At 33.4% G+C, this 12,664-nt stretch overlaps 1 protein-coding gene across 1 annotated transcript in view; it reads left to right on the top strand.

Annotated features, from left to right (window-relative positions):
• The window catches only part of LOC120338873 (lysine-specific demethylase 3-like), a 19,824-nt gene extending 7,160 nt beyond the window's left edge, over window positions 1-12,664 (top strand). The window contains exons 8-19 of the mRNA XM_039406851.2: window positions 84-211; window positions 992-1,067; window positions 1,639-1,740; window positions 2,308-2,396; window positions 3,184-3,296; window positions 4,003-4,180; window positions 4,338-4,435; window positions 6,823-6,946; window positions 7,615-7,748; window positions 8,764-8,886; window positions 9,240-9,416; window positions 10,110-12,664. Of these exons, the coding sequence (XP_039262785.1) occupies window positions 84-211; window positions 992-1,067; window positions 1,639-1,740; window positions 2,308-2,396; window positions 3,184-3,296; window positions 4,003-4,180; window positions 4,338-4,435; window positions 6,823-6,946; window positions 7,615-7,748; window positions 8,764-8,886; window positions 9,240-9,416; window positions 10,110-10,313 (1,546 nt within the window). The 3' untranslated portion in view covers window positions 10,314-12,664. The remainder of the gene's footprint in view (window positions 1-83; window positions 212-991; window positions 1,068-1,638; window positions 1,741-2,307; window positions 2,397-3,183; window positions 3,297-4,002; window positions 4,181-4,337; window positions 4,436-6,822; window positions 6,947-7,614; window positions 7,749-8,763; window positions 8,887-9,239; window positions 9,417-10,109) is intronic.

Here is a 12,664-nt window from a genome sequence, read left to right as displayed (position 1 = left end):
AAGTGTATGGTAATGATGGTTAGCAATGTAATTTAATCTTTACTACTGTGAATTCTAAACTTATTGTTTTTCTACTTTTTTAGTACGTGCCTCATAGATCTTGGTAATATGATGCACGATATTTGTTCTGCTCGTAATATTGTATCTTCATGTCCATGTGAAAAGAAGACGTACTCGTCTATGGAGATTCTCATGAAGATTCATAAAATGCGTAAGTATGAGTTTCCACTGAATCAATGTACCTAGATGCCAGTATGAATTGTTTTCAACTACCGGTAACTATCAACATGCGAAATTTGGATCTTAGTTTTAAAATCGGCTCGGTAGATGGTGAATTGCGCTGGGCGTTGCTTGCCACCTTACCTCTGATTACCCTGGGTTCGCAGGTGTGAATCCCATGCAGGGTTAATTATGTGAGAGATGTTTGCTGGACTCATCGCCGCAGTGGGTAATACCATACCCGACATGGACATGGACTGGTAACCGAACAATAGGCCATGGTTCGCCTTATGATTAAGATGTCTTATCGGCTTTCATCTCCTCCTGGAATAAACATGTAGGCTATATCCTATCTCATCCTAAAATGCCACATTCAGAAATGGCAATCATAAATCAACTTACTATTGTAAATACTCGAAATAAATCAATTCAACAGAAATGATGATAAACATAATTTTGATTGATTTTTTGGTTCACAATGTCATTAGCTTAATGGAGCTTTTCCAAATTCTTACTAAAATCAAGAATCTACTAATTGAAATATAATCAATTACAAATGTATTCGAATATTAATTAGTTTTTGATATTTTAGACCATATTATTCAATTTAAAAGTGTTTTTTTCATTGGACAACTTTATGCATATTGAATTTTTCTGTAAAATTGTTATACAAAATTAATCTGGAGAAAACATAGCCTATAATGCATTGATAATTCTTTGAATCTATTAATTCTATTATTTAATCACCTTCTGAATATTGTTGTCATTTCAGAGCAAAAACAATCTGTATCTTCCAATCCTGAAACTAATTCTTCTGCAGAAGAGCAGCCTACAGAGGAAACAAGCAAGTAAGAATGTTTCTTAAATTGAAAAATGGAATGAAATTGTTGTATGGATCGCTTTGCAAAATTGTTTTGTGAGATAAAAATTTCTCTATAACTAGCTACTGCAGAATAGCTTCGAATTATCCATAGTTTTAAATTTTTGAAGTTCATTATTTTTTTGATAAACTTGGATCTAAAACCTGAATATCTGATCTGCAATGCCGAACTAGTAACAATCAGGCCAGTGCTTGACATTTAGCCTTTAAGTCAATGGTTCCCTACTTTTTTTGACAAATTCCTCTATTTGCTTATATTTTAGATCTCTTTATTCTATCCTCACTATGTAGGCCATATCCCTGCAATTTGTTTAATTTTCAAATGATCCTTAGCTGGTGCTTCTTCCAACTTGCTTGGTTTGAGTAGTTTATTATGTGAGCATATCAGACAAACATGTGCAAACTGAATAATGATATATTCGAAGATAAATTTTATCATATATTTTTGATTTCAATCCGATGGCTATGCTATGGAATAAATGTACTGCCACCTTAAAAATATTAGTCATATTATATAGTTGTATTAATTTCAATTGCAGGAAACGGAAATCGTCAGCGAGCAATTGGTTATCAAGTATCAACGCTCACGAACAAAAATGCAAAGAACGGAAATTGAATCACAGCCATTCTAGATCAATAAGGTGAGTGTTTCACACTTGGTATTCAATATTCAAGTATCTTTATTTTAGTGAGCATTGATAATCAGATATTTTCATGTAATAAAAACACTACTCATTCTCAGGGGTGATGGTTTTCAACCAGGATTCTGTGGCACCCTAGGTTTTCACCAGTACAGTTTAGAGGCTTCGCAACTTTCCATTCTAATCCCAGAGTTCATATTAATATATGTAGCCTATATTGTTTAAATATATATAGCTTACTTGCTACACTTCAAAGATCATTTTATTTTGTCAATATTTAGTTTGCTTTTATGTATATTCGGGCTATTATAGAATTCAATAAATGGCAATAAAAGACAATTAAACTATTGTACAGTACAGGGGTTCCTCAAGCTTCCTCAAGAATGTCTTCACAAAAAGGTTGAAAAGTCTTGCTCAAAGGACTTGGTCATAACCTGTATTAACTTGCATTAATTTCAAGTTTATGAAAGCATTCTAATATAAAGTTTCATGTCACTCCTCGTTTTTTATTTTATGGGATACATTTTTGCATAGCAATTTTATGTTGTTAAACAAATATTTGTACAGTAACAATAAAGGCATTTGCTTGAAAGACATGATTGCAAAAAGAATACAAAACCAAGATCAGCTCCGGAATACTTCATCACATCAGAAAGGTTTGATCACCCTTCATGCTTCTTTTATATTATAGAATGCAATACTGACTTATAGAATCATGTACACTGTACAGCATTTTTAACAGTAACAATTATGAGAATTCTATTCTGCCTTATAAGGTTCAATTATTGCTTTAAAAATATGGCAAATTTTACTGATCAATTTGATCAATAGCGCGTCTATTGTGCCAGGGTTTGTAAACTCATGGTATCATGGAGCCTGTGAAGAGTTTGACTATTATTTATGGAGCCTCACAATAAATTTCTAAAAATAAAGCAAGAAACACAAAGATAAAAGTTCCTGTGTGAATTTAAATTTATTTAATGGCTTTGATGTATTTGTTGCTTTGTATTTAAAAATATAGTTGATAAACATATTAATAAAGTAGAGTCGAATTGTAGCAACAAGGCGGTAATTGAAATATGGTGTTAGCCATTCGAACTTATGGATGATGTCATGTTTGAATTACCACTACCAATGTCAAATTTTATTAATGTCGTTATTGCTTTGGACATATACGAAACTAGCCAATTCATTATTTAATTAGCGAACGAATAGCTTGTGGAGTCCTTAGGTTTCTCTCACGAAGCCCTAGGACTCAGTATGGAGCACTTTGAGAACCCATGTATTATGCTATGAATGAGCGGAATTCTAATTCTATGAGAATGAGCGGAATTAGTCCAATCATTCTCTTGAGAGAGAAAAATAGAGAAAAGATCTCATTCATGTTTATAAAGTAAATTTTTTAGTCGTATGACAGTTGTTTGATTACATTTTTTTCGACAGATGAAGACTATGCACAACGAAACTGGTTATGTGAAGGAAGACTATTGCAACTATTAGACAGCCAACATCCGAATAATACTGATATTTTTAAATTGCATTGGAAATATGGAATGGTAGGCATCATTTTTATTTTGTGACATGTTTTCATGCCTTCGCTCCAAACAATATGATATCTCTAACAGAATTATGGTTAAAATTGTATTTGATAAAATTTAAAATCTCTGCATATCATTGTCTCGTCGTTTAAATGATTTCTTTGACTCAAAGTACAGGGTGATGTAAAAAACAAGATCCATCAATTTATCATTTACTTCTATGAAAATAAAATAATATTATTGAATTCCGTTTACACTTAAACTAATGTTTGTGTAGAATGCTTTGCACAAATTTTACCCTGTCTAGAACTGCGGTACTCAACCTTTTTTTTTGTGACTCCTTTTAGTTGCACAAAATTTCTGTGGCCTAATAACTTTCTCATGCAAGGGTAAACTACAGAAAAACCAAAAAATTCTTTTCGCGAAAATGAACACTTTCACCTCATTAATTTGAATGAAAATCACCATACATAAGAAACAAGCTATTTTCAGAAGGTCTGTGGTCAACCTCAAATTGTTTTTGTGGCCCAGCAGTTGGTCATGGCCCACTGGTTGAAATTTATTGTTCTACAATATGTTTCGAATGACTTGGGTTTTGGTCACCCTGTACTATTTGCATAAATGGACATGTATATTTAATTATGTATTAAGGAAATTGATTGTTGAATGATTTTTGGTCAATTTGAAATTATGCATTTTTTTTTCATATCTTCATCATTTTTAGCCTGTCCTTGTTTCCGGTGTTGGAAAATATCTTAATATGGATTTGTGGCATCCCAGTCAGTTATCAAGAGAATATGGAGAAGAAAATTCTAAAAATTCTATGGTTAATTGCATGTCTGGCTCTATCATTACCAATATGAAGATCAGAGATTTCTGGGACGGATTTGAAAATATTTCACGTAAGTTGAAAAATTAGAATTTGTATTCATATGGTTTGTGACTGCAGACTACTGGATTAGGCCCAACATCTTTTTGATGTTTAGATTGTTTCATTTGTAAGTTGGTAAAATAATGATATAATTTGGTTATCCCTTCTTATATTTATGTTTTCATTAGAACGTCTCCTTGATGAAAACGGCAAAACAATGATACTGAAGTTAAAAGATTGGCCTCCTACAGAAGCTTTCCATGATGTTATGCCAGAGATGTTTGAGGTAAAATGTGACTCGAAGAAAATAATAAGTCTGGATATGAATTTCTTTGTTTCTTATTCATGTTGGAAGTAAAGTATATATTATTTTATTTTCAAGAGAAAAGCAAGGTTATGCACACTCTTCAGAAGTGAAAAAATAATTGACCACTGAAATGTTTTGGGAAACTAAATAAATTTATGATACTGCATTGGGTACTCCCGCAGTGTGTGTACCAGGTTAGGGTTAGGCCATACTTTTATTCCGATTTTCCTTATTTTAGTTCTATTACGAGTTCGGGGACTGTCTGTGTTAGCCAAGTGAATATACCCCCTGCCCATAGGTTTCAGTCCCTTTACACAACTTGATGTAAAGTAGGCGAACAAAATTAGTTACTTCCATATTGGTACACACACTTCTGGAGCGCCCTGCATTGCGCATCAGCAAGTGTCGATTAACGAGAGACTTGATGAAGTTTAAGCCGATACGATCACAAAGTTTACTGCCGGTTCAAAAAATTTTGTGTCCATTTTCTCGAAGCTTCTAGAGCAACCTTTACTGCGGCTCTTGTTAATGACTTGACTTGAAACCAAAATGCGGAAGTATATTAGTTAGTCGAATGGATTCCCCCATGTTTATTTGCGTAGCGTTGACTAATCTACAAGATGCAATAGTGACGCAACAGTAAGCGTTTTCGCGGCCACTCCGACACTTTTCACTTGGAAAGATTTAGACATGGCTGTAATCAATCATTGGCTTGCTTTCGTGGATTTTTAGTTTTTGTCGAATTGCCGAATATTATGTATAAATCAAATAACTCAATGAATATTTTAATTTCTACCGCATTTTTATTTTGTTCCAGTAATCAAAAATAGTCCCGAAATATCTAGCAATCATCTCAAGCAGCTACTGCACCTTGTATCCTCCACGATTACGACCCGCTTTGACAAACTTGTTAGAAATCAAAGCCAAATTAAATGGCTGTTCGTCTAGGGTGGGCAAAATCGAATCTTTTTTCGAATTGAATAATTTAAATATTTTAAACGAATACTGAATAATCGAATAGTGAATATTTTATTTACATACCAGGGATCCAGAACGTCGGAGGTCGATGTTCCATTTGGAAATTAATTGAAACATTGAAAAGTCGGCAATAAAGCGTACTTTCATCATAATCGCTGATTGTCTTTGTCACCGCGATCGTTTCGGCGGCGATATCCTAAAGTTGGTATTCTATATTCTCGCCCTTTCTCGTTTTTTTGCAAGAACAAGGGGTCGCCGGATATCCCAGTTTCATATTTCTAGTATACCCTTGCTTCCACATCAGCGACAGCTGTTGAATACATTAAGGGGTGATTTCAAAACCAAAATAATTTTATTCTGAGTTTTATCCTCTGGATTTGATCTTCCTTATCATCGCTTGTAAATTAATCGTGTCTGATTAAAGTGAACGGTAATCGAGATGCAGATATTTACTAAAATGATAATTGAGTTTCTCATGCTTTTCTATGGCATTCGTGTTATTTTAGTATTAGAGAGTAAACATTACTTGGCCAAGGATGGAAGGGATCGCTAAAGAGCTAATACAGAGTGCTTTAAAGGAAGTAGGATATGACATTTCTTATCTGGTTACAACTTAATGAGTGTTTTTCATACAAGTAACTCATACCAGCTTTTGTAAAATCTTTTGGTCATTTTTAAATCCATTTATATAACTCAAGTTTTCTAATGACCTAAATAAAATCGCCTTTTTTACAATAAAAAGGGCCGAAAAGTCATTTCAACATTTAATTTTGTTCAACTTTATGTTCGGTAATGCAAGAAATGGCTAATGACATGTCACCAGGCATGCGGAGTCTAAAATCTGGAAAATTTATTTTAAATACCAAATCTGGTTTCACGTTTCTAAATTTACGGAACGATCGGTACGTTTTTTTTGCAAAATATGGAATTGAAACAAATTGTTAAGTGCAAAGATAACACCATAAAGCAAAGACAACGACTTTTCAAATTTGTCTTTTTTTTCTGATAGCAGGTGCCGTTGGGAAATCTCGCACAATTCACGACTTAGTTGGAGACGCGCGAGTTTGGTTACCAAGCAGAGCGGCGCAGGTCACGTGGTACGGGTTATTCCAATAATAATATGCCATTCGTATATTTTACTATTCGAATATTTTTGCCCAGCCCTAGTTGTTACGTGTGTTGTTGTTACGATGACTTGGTATTTTAAATACGCGCTTAAGTTTTGTTGCTATTTTAACTTGCGTTGTTTGTGTGCGGCTCTCCATAACTTTGAGGTTTGAAATGCGGCTCTGGGACTAAAAAAGTTTGAGAACCACTGTTCTAGAGTCTGCACTGCTTTAACGAAATTATTGCTGTTTCGATATTGGTACATCTTCCTTATTTTTTAGGATTTACAACAAGCCCTGCCTTTAAGAGATTACACATTTGTTGGTGGAAAATGTAACGTAGCTTCAAGATTACCTCACTTCTATGTTAAACCTGATTTAGGACCAAAAATGTACAATGCTTATGGTAAGTACAAGGCAGTTGTGTGTTCCTTTTAAATTCAGATATTCTGAAATAAAGTTACTTGAGCTTTGAAATAAATCACAGTGGGGGGCACAGTGTTTCAAGATGTCGTTTTCTAAAATTTTGTTAGAAGATAGATATTTTTAGATTTTTCATTTCCCAGTAACAAGTTAACAGTATAAAAGGCAAATACCGCATATAAAGTGATTTTTTTAATCTCCAAAGATGTGGAAAGATTTAAAAAAAGACATTTTGTGAGTTTATAATTGTTATATTTGCATAGCTTCCCGAATCGTCAAATTCACAAGTGATTTCAGTTTTATATTGAGTGGCTCACTGTCTCATATCATACTCACATATTTTATTTTGTATCATTTTGTCTGACAAAGAAACTTTTTTTGTACGACTTGACGCTTAATCCTACCTTCCAACAAGACCCTGTATTAAGCCATTGATATGGAAGGAGCTATTATTATCTGAAGATATATTCGATTCTGCATTGTCTACCCAATTGAACTTCGCTTAATATAGTTATATTAATTCTTGTTATCAATCCTGTAAGTTCATATGGTTACAATAATATAAAAGCAGGGAGTAAAGGGCATTAGTCAGGTACATGATATTTCATGAACCTAATTTTTTATTATAAAAAATACAATTTCTCCGTTTAGGTTGGGTCACCGAAACAGACTGGAGACAAGGTACTACTAATTTACATCTTGATATATCTGATGCCGTAAATATCATGGTTTATGTTGGTATTCCTGCTGATGAACCTTTCCAAGCCAGAGAAACTTTATTGCAGGTACATTAAATTGTATTTGGGATGTTACGGTCGACGGAGGTTGACATTACGTCCTCAGCTTTAGAAATACACTCGCCATCACAATTACCCAGTATAAGTTGATTGTTGGGATAATTATGTGCAAAGGAATTTCTGGACTCCTCGCCATTGTAGCGTAGTTCACGAACGGATATGGTTTCCTCCACCATCAAGTCCATGCATCTGCACTGGCTAACTAATCCTATACTGATAACCGCATCAGAAGTTCGCCATATACGCCCCTCAAAGATAAATACGTAAATTCGATCCTATCGTATAGCATATTAATTACTCCAAACTTGGAAAGTACATTGATAAAGGATGTGAGGTGCGCTAGCTTTTGCTCCGCTCTTTCTAGAAATGGTCAAATAAATTTAAATGGCTAGAAATATTTTAAATAATCGTAGCTTAGCCAATTCATTAAACCTCTATTAAGGCTGGCAATTGAGTTGTGTACTTATGAATTGGCAAAGGCTTGAACTCTTGATCTTGAACATAATTAGTTCTGCTCCCAAGAAAAGATTAGAAAAACAAAACACGAGTTTATACTCTTTTATATTGAGCTACAGCAGGGGTGGGCAGAGTTTTTTTGCAAGGGCCGCATTCAGAAAATCATTTTTGTAGAGGGGCTCTTTAGGAGAAGCACTTATTTCTCCTCAAAAGATCATATCATATAGTTTCCGTGAGTTAAAATGTAATATGTGAAATATCCCAAATTTAAGATTTTCAAAGAAATATATTGGAAGACGAAGTAAAAATATCAACTGACACAAATTTTTTGACGAAGCAAAGAAACATATCACCAGTTAATATTCATGAAAAGTATAATGTCAATACGAATGCTGCATTGATAACAATTCACAGTATAGATATTTCAAATAAAGTTCGAAATAAGTCTAAATTTCATGTGTCAGCACTAAATGCTTTAGCGGGCTGTAGTTTTCCAATCCCTGAATTTCAGACACAATCCAAGTTTTATTTGGTCTCTCTTATTTAGATTGTTCGGGAAGGAGAAGTGGATGATTTACAATTTACCAGAGCAATAATGGATAAACCTGGTGCCTTATGGCATATCTTTCATCAGAGAGATGTTGATAAAATCAGGCAGTTCATAACCAAGGTAATATCAATTTTGAATTTGAATGATGAAATAAATAAAGACATTACAATTTGTGGCAATCTGGGAAAACAAGGCTCAAAAATTTTTTCTACATTAGAAGAGTTCTAGTTGTTTCACCCCGTTTATGATATATTATGAATATCAGTCTTTCAAAATATTTTATAAGTTTTGTCGGATGTAATCTGGCGCCGCTCAAAACAAGATTGCTGGCCACAAAATTGATGTAAACAAGCCTTTTTTGTTAATTTTAATTAATTGATTTGGTAATCTTAACTAAGTGAGTTAAAAATATGTGTTATATAAGCAGGCCCAAAATGCCGAACTATTGTAACACCCATTTTGACGCATTTCAGGTTTGTGATGAACGTGGAGAGACGGTTGCCCCTGACCACGATCCCATTCACGATCAACAAATATATCTCGATAAACAGTTGCGTCACAGATTAAAGGAAGAATATAATGTGGAAGGTTATGCTATATTACAATGTCAAGGTGATGGGGTTTTCATTCCCGCTGGTGCACCACATCAGGTAATACAATATAAGGATTTAGGTGAAATCATATATAGGTCTTCACCAAATATTACAAATGGATGTTTTCTTGATCTTTGACCCCAAGAAAAAAACCTATACTTTTATACCTTCCTTTACCATTGAAAATTTTAGATGCCTATTTTGAGAGTAGTTTTGTGAGTTAGCACCAATAAATTGGTTTGCATGTTTTAAACAATCTTTTCTATTCAAAATATTTAACCACTCGTCATTTAAAAGTGGTTCCCGTACATTAGAACCTGCGACAATTGCATCTGCATACTATTGCACCTATGGAAATTTTTTTTGTTTTGCGGATATTTTAACCCATACTAACCCTAACTCATGGGTTTTAGCACCCGCATATAGATTGAACCCGCGGATATACAGATGGGTTCAAATCTACGGTCACCTTTAAAAGTACTGGTAGAAAAGTGCAACGAACTAAAAACTGACAGATAGCCCAGGAAACTACATGTCTTAGTGACAAAAGCGTTCTGAGTAGCTGCTAAAATTTCTATTGTCATATCTTGCTTATTAACCAATGTTACAGAAGTAGGCAAGAAAGACGATGCTCTTGGAAACACAATTATTTTAAGATTTTTGTTTGTTAATATCCTTAATAGCAATATCTAGGATTAATAATTGTTATCTCAGACAGAATTTCTAACCATTATCCATCTTTTATCAAAGGTATTCAATCTGCATAGTTGCATCAAAATTGCAGAAGATTTCGTATCTCCAGAACACATCGATAAATGTTTTCTGCTAACTAACGAATTTCGTTATCTTTCATCGAATCATTCCAATCACGAAGATAAACTACAAATAAAAAACATGATTTATCATGCTGTGAAAGACATTGTTTCCAGTTCTTTACACACACACTGCCGTTGAATACCATATTTCCCGAACCATAACTGTCATCGGGCTATAAGACACAACGTTTTTTAATGAGTATTGGATGACCGGACAAATCTCATTAAACATAAAAACTAAATTTTTTTATGGCTATTGTATTTTATTCCAAGATAACGTAAAACGGCTGTTTGTTTATGAAAAAATAGTACTGGTACTGGTTTTGAGTGTATGCAATAAAGCATAAAGGCACAACGGCTTATAAGACGTGTGATCGATTTTTGAGAAAAATGCTTTATGGACAGTAAAATACACAGTCTGGTCTTACTCGCAGTTCTGATTTTATCATTTACAACCAGGTATAGTATTTCTGCTATAGTCATACTTGATTTGTAAGATATTTTTAAACTTTTTTTTTGCAAGTTCAGCAGTGTCAGCATCAAAATTGTCTTATGATAAGTAAAGTGAAATCAGAGATATACAAAACAGATTGTACCCTATTTAAATTGTCTCAAATCAAATTCTCGATTTTCAAATAATTTAGAATCGCTTTCTTCTGTAAAAAATTATCATTTTGAGTACCTGAAGTTTCACATCAAACCAAAAAGGATTTTCATTTAGTTTCTTGATATGTGAAAAGGTAGAATATCAACCCAATTCAATGAATTTGTGTCATATCGGTTTTCCTGCAATTCCAGAACAAGCTCATCAAATATACATTGACTCAAAAAAATCTTAGTTGTGAATTAATTGAAAAAAAGTTAAAAATAATAGAAATTTCTGTTATCTGCACTTTTTTGTATTGTACTATTTAGGCAATTTATTTTGAGCATGTTCGTACTTTACTATAGTTTCATTTTATCTGGTTTAGAATTAATTCTCAGAATGTTTTCGATAATCAGTAATGGTATTTGGTAATAATAATGAAATTTTCCAAACTTGTCTAAGCTTAAGGAAAGTTTGTATTTATTTCTTTGCGTTTCATATTTTCCTTTCATACTTAGCATTTGGACTTAATAAGTTGATAACATAGTTTTCATATTCTGATGGTTAATCTAAGATGACCAAGATGAGAATTTCCTCAAATGCCAAAAATTGGTGCTCCAGCTTTCGAAGCAGACGAAATATTGCCATGTTTTAATCCAGTGTGAGATTTGCATAAAATAGCATATTTGACCTGTTTGCAATTGTCATATCTGGTTAATTTTGTGCCCGTCTTTTTTATGTGTATTCGTTGTAGCTATTGGGTGCAGGTTTCTTTTCTAGGAGTTTTCATTGATTCGCTATAACTTGTTTCTAAAGAAACAAGTTATTGCTCCCAGCTCCCAAGCAAATTGAATGGCATATGCAAGCTTTTTTTCATTGTCTGCTTCGGGGTCTGCTCAGTGATTGCTTCAATGAGAAATTTTAACGTCAATTACAATTATAAATACTGATTTTTCAGTTTAGTCTTCGATTCAGGCGGCTTTTGAAATTTATTCTCCGCTCTGACTGCAATATCATCAAAAACATCAACTCCAACCTCACAGCCATAGTTTTTGTGAAATTGAAAAAATAAACATTTATAAGTATTGAATAATAATGGTGCCTGGAATAAAATAAGACTGCTGATTCTGATCAAGAAGGCCTCTCCCTCTGTTTCATAAAACCATTCGACGGTATCTACACATTTGTTGGTTTCCTGGTATGGAAATATGGAAAGAGAAAATCTGTAGCTAACTGTTCTTAATTTGAGCATTCACTCTGATAATATGAAATATAATCACCAAGGTGTATGTCTATAAGGTTCAACATAAAGACTTGTTTCATTAGCAACATATGAGAATTCTATATTCTGAATATACATTAAACATGGTATACAAAGATGTTTTCAGTCATTTTTCTCTTTATATCAAAATTACACTTATTGTACATGTTTTTATCACTTTAACTTTTTCCCTTGTGCTTGAAAGCGATTTCAAGAATATAATAAAGTGAATTCAACTGATGGGATATGTCATACAGGTACAAGATATATACTTTTCTGGGGCCAGAGATATCCAAACCAGTTTGTAGTCGGGTTTTCAATAATTTTTCCCTGATCTGAAAAGATTAAGAAGTCTTGGTTCGCCATATGATTCAAGCCATGTTAGCGGGGCGATCCCGGACAAATGTGAAAAAGAGAATTTTAGTCTTAACTCGAAAGAAGTGTTATGATCAATATAGTTTAGTCTGTGAAGCATTGATGATTTTGCTTGTACTGACTGCATCAGATTTTTTTGATATAATTGTTCTTTCGTAACTTGTTTTGTTTGATGTCCCTGTAGATGTTATGCTAAAATTTAGTGTTTCTATTTTTATCCATTTTGATGTAATTTTTTGATAAAACCAATAAACATAGAACTGCATGA

The sequence above is a fragment of the Styela clava genome, chromosome 9, assembly GCF_964204865.1.
Source record: "Styela clava chromosome 9, kaStyClav1.hap1.2, whole genome shotgun sequence".
Lineage (NCBI taxonomy): Eukaryota > Metazoa > Chordata > Ascidiacea > Stolidobranchia > Styelidae > Styela > Styela clava.
The sequence above is the reverse complement of the archived record's forward strand: the minus strand, read 5'-3'. Positions and strand labels throughout refer to the sequence as shown.